Here is a 22,611-nt window from a genome sequence, read left to right on the forward strand (position 1 = left end):
CATGATATGGGAACATATCTATGTCTCAAAAACTATTTGCCTAAATATTATGATATACACATATTTGAAACCATCTTTTTAAGCCCATCATGTTACGCAAAAATTTAACATAGGGTTCCATTTAAAAAAAAAACAAATATGGCCTCATATCTCTGTAATAAAAATAGCACAAACATGAAATGTGATGTATTCCAGTAGCCCCTGTCCCTGCAATTCACTGCCCAAACAGCATCTTTGTATCTACTACGGTTGGGGAGATACATGGGGTGTTATGGATTAGCTGCCTCACCCTGTATATAACAGACAATGTTTTTTTAGTTATTGTTTTTTTTTTGTAGGTAACAGACATAGCAACAATCAAACCTTCAATAACAGATTTGAATATTTAACAAGTAATTGTATAGTCTTCCATAAGTTGAATGTGAGAAAAATGGATTTTTCTTGCAGTAAATCAACATTTTGTAGTCATATAGTTGACTGCAAGGTGCCACAGAATAACTCTGTATCATGGGTAACTGAACCCTAAAAGGACATAGTGAGAATCAATTAAACTGATTATAAGTTTTCATTGGTGGGACTGTAGATGATGACATTAACAAAGTCAAAAAATATCATTCAAACTGGCCTAAAATTACTGTAATCTGCAATCATTATATTGGTTATAAAATGCCATGAAATTTTCCTATCCATACATTTACAGTCTCTCTCTCTCTCTCTCTCTCTCTCTCTCTCTCTCTCTCTCTCTCTCTCTCTCTGTCTGTCTGTCTGTCTGTGTGTGTGTGTGTGTGTGTGTGTGTGTGTGTGTGTGTGTGTGTACGCCCCTAACAACAAATTTATGCAGGTACAATTCTAATGATTAATTAATAGCAATCAAATACTACAGCTTTTTTTGTGTAATCGGTAATTAGCTGTGTGATGACAGTAATGACATAAAAGACTCCAATTCTCAATTACTCTTACCTTATTCCAATCTCCCTTTGGATTTCAGTATCACTGAGTGCACTCATTATAGCTCCTGACTTTACATTGGCACGGCATGCAGCAACATACCACGCGGGCATTCCCACCCATAGCTCCAACCATGCAACAATTGTCGGACCATTCCACAACGCAAATGGAGTTCCTGCCTTCATCGCTTCAGCCAGGAGCTCATGCCTAAAACAAGAAATCACTTAAGCTGTGGATTTTTATAGCCTAGAATTCTGTAGCACGACAGTCTTAGTTACTGTTTCATATCACATGGACACAGGTTTCATTATTGTCAACAATATCAAACTACTACAGTCTCCAAAGCCTTTTTATTATTTCCTTACACAATTGGACACAGAAAACCCATCATTGTCTTTGTGGCAAATTATGAAACAAAGTGAATAATTGTAAAGATTTGGGATCCACCAATTCTCCTCCTCATATGCTATGAAAGAAGCAGTAGTATTAGTTTGTCTATGAAGTGACCAACAATGTGGGTAAAGCATTACGAATTCATGCTTATGATATGATAAAATCCACATGAAATGGCAAATTCAAACCTCAACATTTTTCATCAAAAATGTGTATTTTTTCATGCTGATGTGTCTCCTTTTTATACTATACAGACAAATGACATGCATCTCATCTATTTTCAGAGAACACACATACAAAAGTGTTTAAAGAGCTGTGCCCCCATATACATACAGAAGATAGTATTGGTCAAAAGTAACTGTTTTAATTTTATGTGTGGAAACAAAGGTCGTTAGGAACCTATCTGTTGAAACTACAAGCAGTTTTCCATGTTATTATAACCCACTTTTGAACATCCTTTAGCCATAATACCAAAAGAAACAGGACAGTGTTTAAAGACACATCATTAGCTTTGAATTTGGTGAAATAAATGTGTGTTATCAATAATGCATCATATACCACCACCTTTAAATGTCACCATAGCCAGAAATCCAAAAAACTAATGTCAACTGAATATGGAGGACACACTGCTGATCATCCTTACACAACCCAACACTAATTAAATACACTGATCAACCAGAACATTATGGCTACCTGCCTAATAGCCACTATGTCCATCTTTGACACAGATGGCAGCTGTGACAGGGCATGGCGTGGAAGCAATGAGGCTTTGGTAGGTCACTGGAGGGAGCTGGCACCCCATCTGTACACACAAACCACCTAATTCATATAAATTCCAGGGGCGGGGTCAATGAGCTGTGCTGCCACGTTCAATCACATCCCAGTTGTGTCCGATGTTCAGATATGGCGAGTTGGGGGAGGGGGGGGAGGGGGGGGGGGGCAGCACATCAACTAGAACTCGCCAGTCTGTTCCTGGCCTTGTGACATGAAACATTATCTTGCTGAAAAATACCACTGCTGTCGGGAAATATGATCATCATAAAGGGATGTACACGGTCTGCAACCAGCGTACAATACCCCTTGGCTATCATGGTGCTTTGCACAAGCTCCACTGGACCCACGGATGCCAATGTGAATGTTACCCAAAGCAAAATGGAACTGCTACCAGCTTGTCTCTATACCCCAGTACAGGAGTCAAGCAGCTGTTCCCCTGGGAGACGACAGCATGATGAAGAAGGTATCAAGATACATCTGACCATGCAACGCTCTGCCACTGCACCAGCATCCAATGCTGAGGCTCACATGCCCATTTCAGTTGTAGTTGCCAATGTTGCGGTGTTAACACTGGCACATGCATGGGTCATGGGCTGCAGAGGCCAATCATTTGGAGTGTTTGGTGTACTGTGTGGTCGCCACATTTGTACTCCGCCCAGCATTAAAGTCTGATGTCCATTTCACCATAGTTCGCTGCCTGTCCTGTTTTACCAGTCTACCCAGCCTACGATGTCAGTCATCTGTTATGAGGGGTGGCCGCTCAACCTCATGCCATCTAGACATCGTTTCACCTTGTTTTCACCACATGCTGAAGACACTCACCTCTGCGATGCTCAGATACCCATTAAGTTGAGCAATTTCTGAAATGCTCATGCCGAGCCTCTGGGCCATCACACTTCACCTTTGGTCAAACTCGGATAGATCATGCGGCTTCCCCATTCTATGCACGGACAGCACATTCACTGATACTACATGCACCATGTATGTCTCTGACAAATAGTCATTCCTCAGCAGGTGACACTGCTATCGCCTGGGCAGGTTTATATCAATAGCAGGTCAGTGGTCATATGGACTCTGCACCGCTATACAATATGCATAAATCTCACCTATTTTTTTCCCACTGCGCAAGTTACATTCTCTAATAGTATAGGTCTTGTTTTCTTCTCCTCCTCCTTCTTCTTCTTCTTCTTCTTCTTCTTAGATCATCAACCATCAGGTTGGTTACCACCAGTTCACCATGCTTTTCTGTCTTCGGCCTTCCTCTCGAGAGCAGTATAGGTTGTGCAGCTGGTATCCTCCATGATCTGATTGATATATTTTAGTCCTCATCTACCTCTTGTATTTTTACCTTCTACTGTCCCTTCAATGATACTTTTAATGATACCATCATCTCTCAGCAGACCCATGTGTCCCTTCCATTTTCAATTACCTTCATGAGACAAAGCTTCTCTTCCTCCGTTCTGTGAAGCACCTCTTCATTTGATATCTTGTCTACCCATGAATCTTGCGCATTCTGCAGTAGCACTTACATCCTGAAGGCTGTTATTTTTTGTTTTTCTGTTTCTCTGAGCATCCATGTTTCACTTCCATACAGTAGCACACTCCAAGCACATGTCTTTATGAGGTTTCCCCCCAAGATGTTTGTCTATGCTGCTTGATGTGAAAAGGTTTCTTCCCTTATTAAAAGCAGCTTCTGTCTGGTTGATTTGGCTTCCAATATCCTTTCTTGACCTTCCATCTCGTGTAAGTTTACACCCCAGGCATGTAAGGAATTTGACAGTCTCTAGTCGGTCATTGTTAAGTGAGCATCGGGCAATAGTTTTTTGTACGCCAACTACTAGGATTTTTGTTTCACCTTTATTAATTTCATATTTTAAGAAAAGCTGAGGGTGATTTACAGTATTGTTCTGTAGTTCTCAGGCCCTACAAGTCTCTCACTCACAATTAGAGCCCATAAACTGAAAAAGTGAGCCTGATGTTATGCTTCCATAATCACCTTACAATTTGTATCTGTCCACACATTATCTGAGTAATTTATTATTCTCCTCTGTTTGGATTCCACTTCATTTATAAATAAGATTCTACATGTGAACTGTGGAATACAAGCCACTGACAAAATGGTCTTGTGGCCTGAGAATTGTGCACAGTACGAGTGACATGGGTAAAGTAACATCTCTGATAGTACCGACTATGTAAGCAAATGATTTATGCCTTCAGCAGCTGCAGTTAATCTCAAACTGTTTTTGGAGTTATCTTTACTTGTCCCACCATTCATTTGTCTACATTCACAGTGGGGTTTTAGTGGAGTACACTTCGATCCTTTGCACTGTTATGAATGTTTCTGTACCTGCATGTCACTGGCATAACATGCAGAATATTTTTGTCTTCACTTGGAATGCAGCAATGTGGATATTCTTTTGACATATATGACATGTAAAAGTTGGTTAATGTCATTGCTTAAACCATGGAAGAAGAATACCTTGTTCACCATTTCTCAAGTGGAATAACATGACCCAATTTGAAAGCAGCATTAGACATACTACATGGAATCACTAATATTGTTCTGGAACCTGCACAAATTAAATATAATCTGTATGGAACAGTTGATGCAGAGATTGCTGTGACTGACTTTGGCACCAAATTCAATTGAAAAAGTACAAAAACAAATGCAATCAATAAGAAATGTCCAATGAACTTCTACAGGAAGACATCCTATGCCACTGAGTACTGAACACTCGCAACAACACAAGAAAATTACTCCTTATCTCAACAGACATTTATTTCTGGAGATATGTCAATAGAACTTTTTCATCATTTTTGACCAATGATATATCTGAGAGGAAGATAGGACATTCATGTCTAAACACCTGATACATTAAAGTCAATGTCACTACACGAAAGAATTTTTTTTTTTCCCCTACATCTTTCTTTTTCCTTGTGTCACCCATGCAAGTCTTCGTTGGTAATGTTAAAAGTTGTGTTTCAGAAGTCTTCAAAACACAACAATAATAAAGCACAATTTTAGGACGCTGATATGTCACAAGATAACTATTTGCAGTTACAAGGCTTCTTCATCAAACATTAAAAAATTTAGGACAGAATAATAAAATACCCATAAGTCTTTATCACGGAGCCAAAATTGTCTAAAATTATTTAACAGCTATCACATACTTAAAGTACACGGTAATTTCTGTACAAAAACATCTATTCCTGCAGAGTGTGAATATTTCACAGGAAAATTACATTTAATGAAAATTTGAAATTTGTTTCATTTTTATAAAATAAATTAGTGTCAGCTATAGAAAATAAGTTGCCTCATGCAAAGTACTGTGAGAGTCTACACTTTGTGCCAAAGAATAGATAAAACAGATTATTTACTCTCATGTTCCGCAAAAAAAAAAACATTCCACTACAACATTCCACTGACATGCATATATTTATGGGTCTATATTTCAAGAACGCATCATGAGCAACACTGGGTAGTAATAGTTTTTTCACTACAGATACTACACAAATCACAGACATGGAAAATCCTCTAAAGGGAGTCATGAACATAATAGTTTTCATCATAATGAGCTAAAAATTAATTAAATTCATCCTAAAAAAATCAGTGCAAACAACAAAACTTACAATGTTTTTGACATTTCATACAACCATGCTATCTATAAACATGTAATTAAGCATGAAGATGAATTCTGGGAGATTTTAAACCATGTGAAGCAAGCAATATTGGTCAAACTCTGGTGGAATACATCCAATAATCAGTCTAAATACTGGCAGCCCTCCTTCAAAGCTACACATGTCCATTACTTTTCATTTCCTTCATTCAAACATTACATTGCTGTTTAACAAACCAGTTAGTGTTTGTTCACCTACAAACAATGTAACTATTGTCAAGATGTTACAAAAGAAACAAAGAATGAATCGACTCAAATACACATTTTAAAGAAATTATTTCTACACCATGACTGCATAACTGACTACAACTGATAATATCTGTTCGGCATTGCATATTACTGATAGTTGGAGTACAAAGATGTTTCCAGAACAGCAACAGTGTTCACATCGACCAATGACTCGTGAACTTGACAAAAACAAAGCAGTCAAGAACACAGGCCACATGAATGAAAGAAAATAATCCTAAAAAGTGTGGTACCAAGTGTAAAATCTTAATGCGTAGAATTTGATTGAATTAAAGCAATAGATCAAATGAAGATATCTGGAGACAATAAATGTTCATTCTGAAGAAACACATTTCAAATACCTACAAAAAAGGAAGTTAATGTTTTAGGAAGTTTTAACACAGTCAATGTACTGTCTATTTCAATGTGATAAGACTCAATAAGAAATCAAATACAAAAAAGTTAAGAGGATAATGATGAAAGTTCATTATATACTGTTGTCCAAAATTTCTCAAGTACTCTTAGGACATTGATTTTTTTAAAGACATATACTACAGTGAAGAAAAGGAACATTTCAAATATTTGTGTTACTGACACATACAATTTGTACTGTAGTTTAAACACAACAACACAGACAGATAATACAGAAAGGTCATAACAAAGCAATAGCTTGGCATCCTCACTGGGGATGTTAGGTTAAATAATGGTTAAAATGAGGTATGAAGCCAGTATTATGTCCTCATATTTAAGGATGGAACTGGCAGAGAGACAGCTTCTAGTCAGCACACAGCACACAAACATCCTTTGTTCAGTTCCAAATGCTACTGAAGCATGATGTGGAGTTAGGGTAGAAGAAACTTTTGAAAGTTAAAGTATTATTTCAGAATAGCAGAGTACATGTTGGCTTTCAGTTTACTCTTGCCCATTCTGTTCATTTGTACAACCACTATAACAACAGGAAAACAACACTACATTATACAAGATATGCCACAGTCATTCACAAACACAGTTACACATCAGTCACAAGATGCACAGAGAGTACATGAAGACAATGGCAATCCACTTCCACTAGAGTACTGCCACACAATCTGCACAAGGTATCCCACATTGTCACTATGCTCCATCACTGAGGTGTGGATTAATCACACTAGAATCCATTTCTGATTGACAAAACACAAGCTATAACAAAAAATCTGTTTCCCATAACTTTACATCTGCCCTAAGCACATAAGTGGTTGTTACAGTAAATAAATCTCTTATAATGAAAATCTCTTACCTGAGTATTTTAAAATACCTTTATTTGTGAAGAAATTAAGATGTCACAGCCTACATATTTGTAGAATGAAAAAATGTTCACAAATGCCACGTATACTTTGCAAATAATAACATCAAGCTGTAGACTGATATCACACTTTCAGTTCTCTACCCCCTGTTGCTCCAAAACTGTGTACGTGTACCTGGCCACTTGACTGATTCATTATTGTCATGGCATCATTATAATTACACAAAACAGTGAAATTAAAGCTTCACAATTTCCATGAACTGGATAAATATAACTTAAAGACTATGCTACTAACTCTGTCACACAATGCTGATGATCTGAAGGTAGATAACTTATTTCATCTGACCTATTTTATCAATTTTCTTTTCGTTCTGCACTCATTCAATTATGACTTCCACATTTTCACAATTCAGCAGTTAGTTTATATTCCAAAGTCATTACAGTCATTCACACCATTTTAATACAATCTGCATATATCAGGCCCCTGTTAAAGGAAAATCTCTTGGGCGCTCATAAAAATAAAATCTTACCAAAGCAGATAGAAGCTGCTTTATGGCACTGTAAGTAAGAGAAAAAGCTGAGCACACATAAATAACAGTATACATGCACATATATGCTGAAAGCGTATATAACTCAACATTTACTCTTTAACACCAAAAATCCTTAAGTTTTTAAACTGAGGTACACACTTTTTCTTTTTCCGCCGATCAAAATCACCCTTCTGTCCAAGCCCACCACTGAGGCTTAGGGTATCACCTCCTGAAATGTCAGCATCGCCATAAGCTGCTGACATAGCTGCTGCTTCGGCCACTGGAATGCCCACACCAAGCATTGATGGTTCCTTTGCTTTACCCTATTGAGAAAAAAAAATCTTATCTACTGATTTGTTCATGACATGAACATTCATCACATCAGATAAGCTATGTATTAAAAATCGGGATACAATGCAAAGAACTTTTTTTTACATTAAGAAAATGTACTCAAAATGAAGGTAAACTATGTGTTACATAGAACAGAGTGAAAACTCAGTTTGTACATTCTGTTCTGTTGTGAATGATGGAAAGTAGCATAACATTTCTTTTGGATTCTCAATTTTCAGCAAACCTTCAATCAATTATGATGAAATAAGCTAACTCCTCAGTAGTCAGATATACATCAAACTGACTGGGGATGTTAGGTTAAATAATGGTTAAAATGAGGTATGAAGCCAGTATTATGTTTCCATATTTTCAAATGGGCAAACAACTTTTGTATCTAATAAAGGCAACAATCTCAGTGATAGCTGCCTGTTACAATGCCTCTGTTCTTGATGACTCCAAGTCACCAAGAAAAAATTAGAATGACAACAAACATACTGGTAAAATCCCAGTGCAAGCTAGCATGGAAAGAAACATTTGACTTTACTGGAACACAAATGTATAGGTCACATAATGTGTACGACTCAAACTAGTAATGTGAGCCTCACTTCCTTTAGTATTCTGTATATCACTGAACTTCACATTTACTGCCCACAATTGTGTGTATGGTTCTGATATTGTGACAGCAGAGGAAGGGTGAAGGAAGATTCTTATCAATTAATTTTTTTTTGTTTCTAAGCCTTTATTTGGTAATGCTGCTCTCAAGCAACATCAAAATTCCACCTCATTTCTTGCAATATGTTTGAAGTTTCATGCTTGGATGGACAATGATGCTTCCAAGCAACATTTAAGCTCTCATAAAAAACCATATTATGTTGTCTCTGATGAAAAGTTTCCAAGTACAGTGCATTTTCAGAGGACACCATGCAAGTTATTTTAGCATCAGTACACAATGTAGCAATTTCTTTTGATTTTTGGTGCTGTTATTTCTTTTGCACTGAAAATTTCTTATAAATGAAAAGAGGAAGTCTTAAAGGTTAGTTATTATACAAATGTGTCAGTTAATTCTTACCAGGGGCATTGCATATGGACTGGTCTTTTCTGGGAAGAAACAGGCTGACTTTGGCTACAGAATGGAAATCAAATCCAAAATAAGATGGAAAATCCAGAATAAGATGAAAAATCCAGCAACTCCTGTAGCAGTGAATGACATATGATATGACAGTTTTGATCAGTGACCAGAGGATGGGTCAAAAGGGAAGCTGTAGGATTTGCCCTCAGAGGCACATGATGGTAAAATTTATAATGGTTGCACGCTTTGGACCAAAAAAGAATTTTTTAAGGACATTTTGCAAAATGCAACAATTTATGTAGCCACAGGAACAATGTTTTAGTAGTTACATTGAAGCAAACATGCGCTTTTTGTGGGCAATGATATGTACAAGTAAGATATTGTATTTTGAAAAACTGCATGTAAAACTGTTCACATGATCATATACATGTAATTCAAGTAACTTAATGCTTTTTATTCACGATATTTTTGCATGTGTCGAATAAAGGGTCAAGAACATAATCAAATGAAGAAAGTAAGAAGAATTATAAAGAAGAAGCTTCAATGCTATGTGGTCTTATTTGTTTAAATTTATTAAGAGCATTTTCCATCTTACTTGTCTCTGTTCAGCTATACTTTAGTTGAGCAGTGTAGCTGTGGGCCATGAAGAGTAAGTGCCACTATACTCTAATATTATCCTGGCAGGAAATTAAAGTTTACTATATAACAGAAAATCATGCTAACTTATTCCTCCACTGCTTCTTGAAACAACAGCTTCATACTTGTAAATGAAAAACACATTAGTATATATGTTCTACTGTAACATACAAAATACTGTGCTTCTTATTTATAAGTTATAAACTTATATTTATACACATATATTGATGAAATGGGCAGCTGCAAATAGTGCAATGTCTCTAAGAAAGTGGACAACAATAGCTTCAAAAGCTAGCAGACAGAAATTTGGTGAACATAGTAAATCTGTACAAATTACAAAAAAATTGCTCAGGGTGAGACAAACAATTATTGATATATGCAATTAACTGGATGGGTAGACCATTACAAGTATTTTAATGCCTGTCAAGCGTCCATTACTTTTTTATTAGTTTGAATAAAACAGAAACAGTGAGGCTCTACTCAGACCCAGAAAAGCTCTCGTATGGCATCAGAGGAATCCCAGTAGAGTAGTTCGGATTATATCTTAAGCAAACAGCAAGTAGAAAGCAGTAAGAAAACACAATTACCAACCTTTCTACTCTGATTATGGAGATACTGCACACAATGTACCACACAGATCAATATTAAGACTATTATTGATCCTTCTGTAACCAAATGATTTACTGTTAAAAGCAGAATCACTATTAGTACTCTCTCTTCACATAAACCAAGTACTTTCTCTAGTAACAATCGTCAATTCCATAAGACCAAACCCTTCTCATCGCAAATACTAGTTCAGCATCAAAACCACTGTCTCACCTCACACAAAATGAGCCCTCTAATGAGACATGCTTTTGAGCAAACCCATACTGATCGTGTGTACTGATTTCCTGATGCAATCACCTGGATATTGCTTTTCTTATCAGCCTACAGTTATGTATTTGTGTTTCACTAAAGACTGGAAAATTTTACAAACAACCTTAAATATAGCTAGGTCAAAATAAATTGCAACATTTGCTACAAATATTGATGGCAATGTGACAATTTTGTACTCATGGTCTGTCTTATTACATTTGCAGAATAAGTTATATTGAGCGGTAGGTCACACTTCAGTTCCTTGTAATATGAAGTTTAATTATGTATTATCATCATTTTGCTTCCATTTCCATTCAATATGTTTTAAAAGTACATCTGAAATTCACTGACATCATTCTTTCACAGTCTTTGAAGTTTTATAATTTGACAGTTTTTTAAGCTTAACCATTTTTCATCTTTACACCACAAAACTGGAAGTTTCTTATCTCAATGAGAAGAGTGTTTATCCACAAAAGTTCATACAATAACCTTAGTTTTATGTTTCAATATATTAATTTTGCAAGTCTGGTTTAGTCTAAATGAGGCCCACATACAATTTATTTTTTTCCTTCATATTATATCTTTTGAGCTGTATTCGAACTTCCTGGGAAACAGATATGTAAGTGCCTCACAGTCTTCAATCGAGTAGAAACCTAATTAATAATAATAATAATAATAATAATAATAATAATAATAATAATAATAATAATATGAAGCAGTCAAAAGTAAAACTTTGATTTTTCTTCTACACTGTTTATAACCTGAGACATTACATGGACAACAGTAATGATGAAATAAACTCATAGGGAATGAAATGTCTTCCAGGTCAGTTAGAAATAATGTCAATTCAGCATAATGTTAGAGCTCAAATCACCTTCATACACCACATGTACAGAGCCTTTCAACGTTTTACATCATGGAGGAAGAGGGCTACCACTTTCTGTTGTATAGTAAGAAGTAGCAAAAAATGTTGATGGCAGTCTTTTTTCTTTAATTTCATCCAGTAATATCACCACCACCACCACCACCACCACCACCACCACCATCACTACAAGTTGTATCAAACTGCCCCAGAAAGTAGATTTTGTAGGCAATTAAAATGGTATGCATTCACATTAGATTTAATGTCTTGCACTCACTGTCTGCATTTCACCTGATTGGATCATCTTGACAAGTAATACTCCCCACTTTTATGATGCTGTAAATAGCATAAAGTTTGCTATTGTATTCGTTTGAACAGAACAAAGCAATCACAGCAAACCACATGACAAGAAGATATGGCAATGACTTGTATGTCTGTTAAAAAGCACAACTCATTAAATTCAACAGAATGGTATCAAGTGGAAGCTTCAGAATGCACAGATACACAACTATTATGGGCTGATGTCTATGAAAGTGTTACACAGTCAATCAACTCACTTTTACTAACAAGCTCTTAAATGTATAAACAGATAAATGTCAAGAAGTAAAGGAAGGAATTTTGAACTCTGGATCTTCCACTGGGCAGCTTACAGCACTGTTTCACCATAAAACCTTCAGGAATAAAGCATCCGCCAGATTTTTCAAAGAATGTGATAAATGCACATTCTAAAGCTTTTGACTTTAAATATTGTAGGCTGCAAATTTTAAAACCCACACAATTAGTAAAATATGAGATTTGTTTTGCAGTGCATACAGGAGTTCTGTTTCACAAAGAAAAGATAAAAAAGAAGAGGTGTGACAAGAATAAAAAGGAGGCAAAGATCTCCAATACAAAAAAAAAATTGGGAAAATTGACATATACAGAAAGAATTTAATTAAAAGTGGACAAACTATGGCACTTTTTTCCTACGTAAGTCAGTTATGTAACTTGCCTCACAGTGTAACATTAGTCCCGCTATTTATACACCATGGGCATGGGTTCCAACAAGTCTTTGGTAGGCTTCCAGAACTATGTGTCACCACATGTCTACGTACAGGCCACACAGTTCTTATAAATTATTGCCCAGAGGTTTCAGTCCATGGATCTGGCATTTGATTATACCCCAAATGATTTCCATCTGGTTTGAATCAGGCATATTTGGTGGCTGAAATACCAATGTCAGTCCACTATCATGCTTCTGAAATCACTATAGTACAATTCTGGCTTTATGACATGGATAGTTATCTTGCTGGAAAATGTCATCATTGTTGGGGAAGACATCAAGCATGAAGCGATACAGGTGGTCTGCAATAATTTTCACATTGTCCACAGCTATCATAGTGCCTTTAATTACTACTACAGGTCCCACCAAAGGCGAGGTGAATGTTCGCCTCAGCACATTACTACCACCATCAGCCTATGTCCATGGCACAATGCATGTTTTGAGCAGCTGTTCACCTGGATGACAGCAACTCCCAATACAACAGTCACCTGGTGTAACAAGAAATACAACTCATCTGAGCAGGTGACACATTTCCAATCTCGATGATCCCATGCCGACTGAAATTGTAATTAATGGTGTCGATGGGTCAATGTGGGGACACAGAGTGGTCACCTGCTACCGAGTCCCACATTTAAAAATGTTCTGCACTTTACACAGTGGGCAAGATGCTGGCCTCTGTGTTCTGTGATGAGGTGTGGATATCCAATACCTTACTACCTACTCATGGTTTTCCCATCTTTGAACCACTTTCCATACATGCTCATCACAACAGCATGCGAATAGCTGACCATCTCCACCATTTCTGACATGTTCATTCACAGGTGCCAGGCCATAACAATCTTCTCTTTGTCAAAGTCAATAGTTTCACTGGATTACCTCATTCGCAGCCCATAACAACAATATAAAGTTTCCCCATTTTCTCTGCTTCACTTATATATGGTACTTTCCTTATGACATTCTACAACTGCAACATCACTAAGTGGCATCCAATCTCACAGTGGTCACTGGTCATTATGTTTTGATACATCAGTGTGTATTAGATACAGGACAACAAACAGTTGAGGAGTAAAAGTAAAAACTCATCAAACAGCAGAGTTACTGAGTCACTGAAAGGCACTGTAAACAAAGGTAGCAAAGCTCTGGATCTTGTTTGTTATGTGCATTTTGACGAATGAACACCTCTTCTACTTCACAAACTTTTATTTCTTAATTTATTTACAGTATAATATTTATAATTCCCTTCTTTGTCATCTTTCAAGTATTTTCCTCTCTTCCTATCCTGCAACAAGGCAGATTGTGGTTCAAAGATCAGTAAAACTACTAGTAATATGTACCGACTCGAAACTGAACTGTGAACTTCACATAAACTATATCTTCAAGAATACATCTTGGGTGAACTACTTCATGTGGAAATTAACTGATGAGCCAATAAGGAATATCTTAGTATAGCTTACTTTGGACTTTTTCAGTTATCTTACAAACTGTTACTGTTGGGATACATCTGTCATTCAGTGATGTTCTACTTATAAAGAAAAAGGTACTACAAATAATGTCCAAGTTTGGTCCAAAAGAACACTGCTGTCCTCTATTCACTAAGGTCAAAATACTGAAAGATGTAAATCTCTGTACCTACATATCACTGATCTATGTTAAAACAGTGTAACAGATTTTGACACTAGAGAGAATACATTTATCATGACACCAGAGACAAAATGAGTTTTAACATTCCTAAACACAGAGTGACGAAACAGTAAACTCACACAAAGTGAACAGTCTGATTTCTTTTTAATAAACTGTCACATTCTGAGATGACCAAACCTTCAAACAATTTCAAAACTAAGCTGTATAACTGGTTAGTTGACAATCCATTCTACAATGTAACAGAATTCTTTGATACCTTTAATGTTGAAATTGACTTTTAAGACTCTGATTTTAAAGCTATATAACTGGTTACTATTAAATGTTAAATTTGTACGTGTATTGTGAATACTGATTTTCAATATTGTGTGTGCAACTGTAGTAGACCTATGCTATTACTCTGTGTGGACGGTGAAGAATACAGAATCTGAATCAGATACACTAAGTGTAGTTTTGGTCTGTTGGTTCCCCATAGTCCAGCAGTCCATATTTCTCTGAAGAGTCTAGTTATTTTACCTGTATTTATTACAGTGGAACCTCACATAATGAGCACCTTCCATAACACATAATTTGCATAACGAGCAAAACAAACTGTAAAAAAATTATTCACTTTTCAAGTGATGTTTCGAATAATGAGTGATGACGATTTAGTGTGCTGTCACCAGCCACTCATGCGTGGCAGGGGAAACATTTAACAATATGAACACCTTTCACTGTCAGCACTGGCATATGAACAATGTCTTTAGCACTTACTGCAGTCTGGGTTTTGTGCTCTTTCTGCTACCATATTAATGCAGCTTATACCACACATTTTTCTAAACTTGGGTCCACACAGTGTTGTTTTGTATGCAAAATTTAGTAACCTTCACAGAAATGTCCCCAAAGATAAAGCCACAAGACAGCAACCATAAAACAAATAAAATGACCTTTGAAATGAAATGTAAAATCATTGAAAAATGCAAACATGGTGTAAGCATTGCTGATTTAGTATGCACGTACAATTGGTCTACGTCAAATATTTGCACTATCCTCAAGAACAAGGACAAGATTAAAGAGAGAGATGCATCAAAGGGAGTGACAAGAGTATCTAAACAATGGTTTCATATTCTAGGCAATGTCAAAAGGTTGTTCTTTATATGGATAAATGAAATGCAATTGCAAGGTGACACTATTAATGAGAACATCATTTGTGAGAAGGCGAGAAATATTTTTGCCGACCTCGTTAAGAAAATGCCAGGATAATCAGTGGCCAAGAGTGGTGCAAGAAGCTTAAGAGAAGAATCTGTAGCCACAGCGTTGTGAGGCACAATGAAGCAGCCAGCTCCAACACAAAGGCAGCAGAGAACTTCATCAGCAACTTCAAGATGCTTGTAGATTCTGATGGTTATGTGCCGCAAAAGGTTTTTAGTTGTAATGAGATAGGTCTATTCTGGAAAAATACGCCACAGTGTACCTTTATAACAGCAGAGGAGAATGCACTGCCTGGTCACAAGCCAATGAAAGACCATCTCACACTGCTATTCTGTGTCAATGCAAGCGGCGATTTGAAAATTAAACTGCCGGTTGTTTAGCATTCAGAAACTCCACAAGCCTTCTAGAAATGTACAGTACAGAAGAGCAGGTTAAGTGGGATGTGGAGGTCCAACAACAAGGCTTGGGTGACACATGATCTTTTATTGTGACTGGATCAATGAAGTGCCTCATCCTTAGATGAAGAAATACTTGCTTCCGACGAATCTGCCACTCCGCGTCTCGCTTGTTCTGAACAGTTCTCCTGCCCATTCTCCAGGCCTACAAGATCACCTCCTTGAAGAATTTCAATTCATAAATATCCAATTTCTGCCTCCTAACACCACTCTGCTACTCCAGCCTATGGACCAGCAGATTATATCAAACTTTAAGGAGGTCTACACTAAAGCACTCTTTCAGCACTGCTTTGAATTGACTGAACCCATTTATCTCACTCTCAAAGAGTTTTGGAAATAGCACTTCAACATCATTGCCTGCATCAAGATGATCAAAAAGGCATAGGAAGTGGTTACACAAAAATAACTTTCACTTCTGGTTGGAAGAAGCTTTGGCCGGAATGCATTGTCAAATGTGACTCCGAGGCATTTGAGCCAGTACCTGTGAAACCTGTAGTCAACGAGATTGTGCCTTTGGCCAAGGCCTGGGACTAGAAGTGGATGAGAAAGATATTGATGAACTTTTGGAAAATCACAGCCAAGAAATGACCACCAAAGAGCTTACAGAGTTGCAGTGTGTTTCACAGCAGGAAGTTGCGGAGAGGAGTTCTTCAGAGGAGGAGGTGGTGGTAACAACAAAGCAGCAATTTTCTGGAGCAATAAGAGAAATGCTGAAAGCATGGGAATAGGTTGCATTGTACATTGAGAATTATCACCCCAATAAGGCAGTGGCTACACATGCTACAAATTTATTTGATGATAAATCTGTGTCACATTTTCGCCAAGTGTTAACGCATCAGCAGAAAAAAATGACTATACATAGCATCATAGTAAAAAAGAATTAGTTATGTATCATGAATAATACAATACATACTACTGCAGGTATAACTTTCTTTGAATAAATGACATGAATAAGTTAAAACTTTTAGTACTTTTTCTGCATGGAATATATTATCGCATTTCATATTAATTTTTACAAGATAAACTGTTTCACTTAAAGGTGTTTCACACTATGATTAAGAATCTGGAACAAATTATGCTCCCTATGGGAGGTTCCACTGTATATCTTTTAACAACACGTAAACAACTCTGAGAAAAAAAGCTAACAGGCTGCAAGACATTTTTTGTAATAGTCATTGGTTAAACTGTTTAATATAATAAATTGAGTATCATGTGATGACAAAGAAAGAAAAGAACCATGACTTTCAATAAATAATTATCTTTGTTTTTAAATGCTCATACATATCAATTTGACTGTCAGTTACATGAGTAAGCCCTTGGAAGTTTTTGCTATGATTAATTTCTTTCCATAAAAAAATTATATTGACACAGAAGAAAGCACTAAGATCAAAAGGCAAAATAAGGAATACTGACCTTCTCTTTCTTGCTGAAAAATCTACCGAGGGAAGATTTGATGCCTTTCTTCTTCTGGGCAGCAGCAGCAGCTGCAGCTGACGCACTGACAGGTGTAGTACTGGTAGCATTCTTGTGCAGCGAGTCTTGACTGCTGTGACGAGAAGACAGAGGGGAGGGAGGTGTGGAGTAGCCCCCCGGCCTGCTGGACACACACACTCACTACTCTACATCAGCCATCACCACATAAGCAGCCATGTCACCAATATATACAACTGCCAACTCTGGGGCAGTCCTTCCAAAAATACAAAACAAATAAAGGCAGAACAATATCACATTTCATTCTGGTGCCACATTTATTTAAATTTCTTCAGTTATTGCAAATCAAAGCAAAATGCCAGACCACTAGGGAACTGTGGAAACTGATCAAGATGTAATCTCAAATTACCAGAAGAGCAACTGCAATGGAGTTACATCATTACAGAAATTTTTTAAAATTTATTTATAGTTTAATCCAGTGTTTAATGCCTTTGCTACTGCAAGAATGCAAACAAATTTTGATTCCTACATGTGAGCAACTAGTTATAAAAACTCAGAAGAACATTCTTTCCTCAACATCAGTGTTTAATCCGCTTTGTATAAATGTTTTGCCAACATTTTAAATTGTAACAAAATATTTCAGAATCTGCATAAAGTGCTTAAAGTCATTTAAGCATATTGTGACAAAGAATCAGTCCAGGTGGTAATGCAGCAAAAATGCTGCAAGACAATCTGATGAGATGAAATGGGAAAATTCCTAGCATTCCTGCAGTTCCAGATTATATTCCAATCTGAAGAGATAACAAATGTAGTGTGAGAAACACGAGTAGACAGGTTTCCACAAAATACTGCACATCGTTTAGATGTCACAGATATGGCAAGCATGCACAAAACTAGTGGAAAAGTCACGATACTCACAGCTAAAAGGCAGGAAAAGACTTATGTCCAATAGATATCTGTTGAACACAGAATCAAGAAGCGTCTTATTTTACAAGTAGAGTGACAGTTTTATAATAAATATCCACTAAAGACACGAAATCTTCTTCATTTAAATAAAAATGAAAGAAATTACCTAAACATTTGGGCTGAAAATTTCTGGTGCTTTCATTCAAACAGAAAGTATTTTTTAACTATAAGACAGTTCAAGGGGGAAATTTGAGATTAGTGAGCTTCTTAACACCCAAATCTCCAGTACAGCCATGGTACATACACAAATAAATTTGTTTATCAAATCAAGATTTGTTTAAATTGAAGTCCTATTTCAACTGCGAGGACAAGGAAACCAACAGTTTGGACTTCGCATATGTGCATGCTCCCATAGTCTTTCATTTGGGTCAAGCAAGATAAGAGCCAAATAAACACCTTTTAAAAATAACTAAATAAATTTTTGGCCATTTCAGTTTTAATGTCTGATAATTCAAATATCAGTTCTGATTTAATGGAACAATAAAATAATATAGTGTTAGTGTGTTGGAACGTTAGGATAATGTGTAGCCAACAATATGCACCTAACCCACTTTTCCAACAGTGGTGTCCAGATAATCTGCACTGTACATTTCTGTTCCATTTAGAACAAAGGTAAGAGAGAGAAACTCTCTGCAAAGATCTTTGATAAAAAAATTATTTCACTGTATATTTTCAAGAAGAGAAGTTTTAGGGTTTAACAACCCACTGACATCAAGGTCATTAAAGAAAGAGCACAAGCTTGGATTGTTTCAAGGAAAGGGAAGGAAATCAGCCGTGCCCTTTCAAAGAAACCATCCTGGCATTTGCCTGGACAGATTTAGGGAAATCATAGAAAACCCAAATCAGGATGGTCTGTCACAAGTTTGAACCATTGTCCTCCTGAATGTGAGTCCAGTGTGCTAACCACTGCACCACCTCACTTGGTACTATAGCATCACAACCAGCATGTAGGATACTCACTGCAATGAGCTTTCAGTAAACTGCTCTATGGCTGCAAGATTGATCGATGTCAGAGCTGTGACATAGCTGTGGTGATGGCTCTATCTAGTTTTTCATGCTTCTGAATGCAGAATGAAATCATAGAAACAGTGCAAAAAGTTTCTTTAACTGTAACAATGAAGTAGTCTAAACTACAAAATACAAAGTGATGCAAATGCAAAAGTGATACATGCACAGAGAAAATATTTAGATGTGTGGAAATGGCTATAATTATAAGCATGGTAACTACATTTCAGCAGTGTGTTTATGACAGAAGCCTATTTGTGCAGATATGCTTCAATCATACAGTAGCATGTGATTAAGCAAATGGAAATTTACATTTTCTCATATTCAGTTACTGTAAGGTACGTTTCAAAATCACGATAACAACATCAGATGTCAGCTACCAGCATATTAATGATTCAAGAGAACAGCTATGAGCTTTAATTTAAGTAGCATAGATTCTCCTGAGCAAAAATTGGTGAGTTAGTGTCATATTAATTTTTTTTTAGCTTTCCTAAGACAGTTTAATAAAAACAGTGATGTAACAAGTCTACTTTTAATTTAAAAATCTTACTCCTCAAACTTGAAAATTAATTCTGCCACAAATAACTTTACCAGGTAACAAACAAATGCCACAAGTTTAAATTAAAGCTGCAATTCAGTGAGTAAAATGCAAGTAATATGTGTGAAACAGGGATTCAAAAATGAAAATCAGGTAAGGAGAAATGAATGTAAATACAGTCACTGCATAGTTACAAAGAAGTTCTTAAGAGCCTCCACAAGGAAAATATGATTAGACTGCACTGCGTTAAACTAATGTGAAACAAATAATCTTCTATATAAATATTTTACAAATTGTAGCTTTTGTTTTGCTAAATAACAGTAAAACAGATTAACTTTTCTTTGCTAAATATCTGTAAAGCAGATACACAACTGATGGCAGTGAATTACAGCTTTAATATTCCAACATGACTTTCACACTTATTGTTGTTAGTTTGCACAAGCTCTCATAATTTTTAAATAGCCTTTCTAACATGTTACCAAATTCACCTTATTCCATACTTCTTGAAATATGGTATACATCACAATTTCTATTTCACGTGGAAGAAGCAAGAGATTTATTAAATCTTATGATAAAAACTGAATGCAACTATTCTTTTCAAGCCAATTGCTTTCAGAAAGGAAAGGAAACTGCTTTCAACAGGAACAGTGAACAAACAATAACATAGCATTTCAATAAAATTGATTAATACGTTACAATTTATTTACTACTAAATGCAATATGTATAGTTTCTTAGCCACATTTCATTAAAGTAAAACATTTTACTGCTTAGTGAGCCACCTAAACTAGTATACATTTTGCTTATCTTTATTTTTTTATGGCATGAGTTGGAAATGTATAAATAAGCTATGGTCCTTGCTATTCAGGATGGTTGAATAGGTACTATTCAGGATAGTCGAACAGATACTTTACCCCTGCATGTAATAGTAGTGTAAATACTTTCCTGTTTGTAACATCAATATTATTAAAAATAAAATACAGTATTTACATATTCTTTACCACGAATGTGTTGAGGTATCAGTACTAAGTGAACAAACCCAATTCAGCTAAAATTATTAGTCTTTAGTTGCACTGTCAATAAAAATCGAACTCTCGTGTGTATGGAAATAATCTTACAGACAATCCAATCAATGGGAGTGAAACACACTATAAAAAAGATTAAGACTGAAAAGTAAATATGAAAAGCTGGACTGAACAGTTTACATTTGTGTCAGTTATGTTTAGAATAAAATGCAAACACGGTCTCCTTAGAATGAAAAGGTTTGGAATTCTTCTAAACTTAAAATGTATACTACTCAGCAGTTTCCAACGTCCTGTATCAACAGAAAACAGCTGCACACTATGAGACATCATTTCATAAGACCCTAAAAACTTTTCTCTGTCAGCCCACAGCAATGAAAAAACTACACATGTTAATGAGAACCATAAGAGACCACCTATGAGGCATAATATTTATCATCAGCTTCCTCAATGATTTTAAACCTATGTAACATCAAATATTTAAAGAAGAGAAGTATTTTCATGAGGTAGCCATGAGACTGTATATTTGACAAGACAGATAACTCGAAAAATGTATTTATTATATGAAAAGTAAGCACATGAAAGATCCAAAAATTATTTTTTTTATTAACTCAAACTCGTGACAGAACTAGCGTTTAGTCCAAAGCTATTACTGTCCCTTACTAAGCCAGTGATTTAACAAGATCAAAAGTATTTATAATTGGCTACTCTAAGAAAGTGTCAATGAAAATTCTAAGTATCAGAAATTTTTTGCACTACTGTATCTCCTTTGATACGAGAGACCAAATACAATTTATAAGAGATGCTACAGTAAAAGAACATGCAACTTCTGACACAACAACTAACCTTAGAGCAAGTCCAGGAGATGGCATTGCTACTCCAGAGCCAGTACGCCTGTGACCAAAGAAGGACATCTGTATTGTCAGCACATTAGTTACACTTGTGTGCTTGTACACTGTGTGCAGTCCATATAGGACCGCAGAAAGTTTATTACTCGTGTGGCAGTTACAGTTCTTTATTTTGTTAGGTCAGTAAATTTGTGACTGACTTGTGTAGTAAATCAGGTTCACGGGCTTACCTGCGAAGTTCCTCCTGGCTCTGTGCTAGAGCCTGAGCAACACGTTCAAGGCGCAAAGAGCGAGCTGTCAGAGGGCTCGCTGCACCACTTTCTGCTGATCCTGGGACAGGAACGCCAGTAGTGCTGCCAGTATCATCCTGTGACAGTTCTCCAGCCAGCTGCAACTGTAACAAGTTTTGCACCCTCAGTAATGGAATTTTTAATGAAATTATGCTACCAAGGAGTAATAGAATTACATGCAGAGATAGCTAAAGCAATTATGTAACACCACCGTAGAAGGGTGTTCAAAGATAATTTTCAGCTGTCCTTTCTTAGTTGACACTGAAGAAAAATCTCAAGTTATTACAAATTGCCCCTGAATTATTAACAAAAACTACTACGTACACAGTGCTGAAGGTAAATAATAAATAACACAAAAATTTAACATGTTAATGGAAAATCCTTGGAAAAGGGGGCGAGGGGGGATGGCATGGCAAACCACTACTTAACTTGTAACTGAGCACTGAGCAGAGGACTGAACTGATATGCAAATCACAAATTCAACATTGTAACTAAGTTACGATCCCCTTCTGAGCAACAGCACATGAACTGCTACCACGCTTTTACCAAGAACATGCAGTAGGGTGGAAAACATTATTTCACACATTTATTCCTCTAGAAGGTGAA

At 36.4% G+C, this 22,611-nt stretch overlaps 1 protein-coding gene across 29 annotated transcripts in view; it reads right to left on the reverse strand.

Moving 5' to 3' along the window:
- The window catches only part of LOC126297414 (liprin-alpha-1-like), a gene marked incomplete at its 5' end in the record, with an annotated part of 177,721 nt that overhangs the window by 63,051 nt on the left and 92,059 nt on the right, over positions 1-22,611 (reverse strand). For 7 of the 29 annotated variants that reach the window (XM_049988198.1, XM_049988182.1, XM_049988178.1 and 4 more), the window contains 5 exon segments: positions 961-1,155; positions 7,989-8,152; positions 17,321-17,504; positions 21,714-21,761; positions 21,946-22,109. In XM_049988198.1, coding sequence (XP_049844155.1) covers positions 961-1,155; positions 7,989-8,152; positions 17,321-17,504; positions 21,714-21,761; positions 21,946-22,109 — 755 coding nt within the window. 29 annotated transcript variants of the gene reach the window in all.

Source organism: Schistocerca gregaria, chromosome X (genome assembly GCF_023897955.1).
Source record: "Schistocerca gregaria isolate iqSchGreg1 chromosome X, iqSchGreg1.2, whole genome shotgun sequence".
Lineage (NCBI taxonomy): Eukaryota > Metazoa > Arthropoda > Insecta > Orthoptera > Acrididae > Schistocerca > Schistocerca gregaria.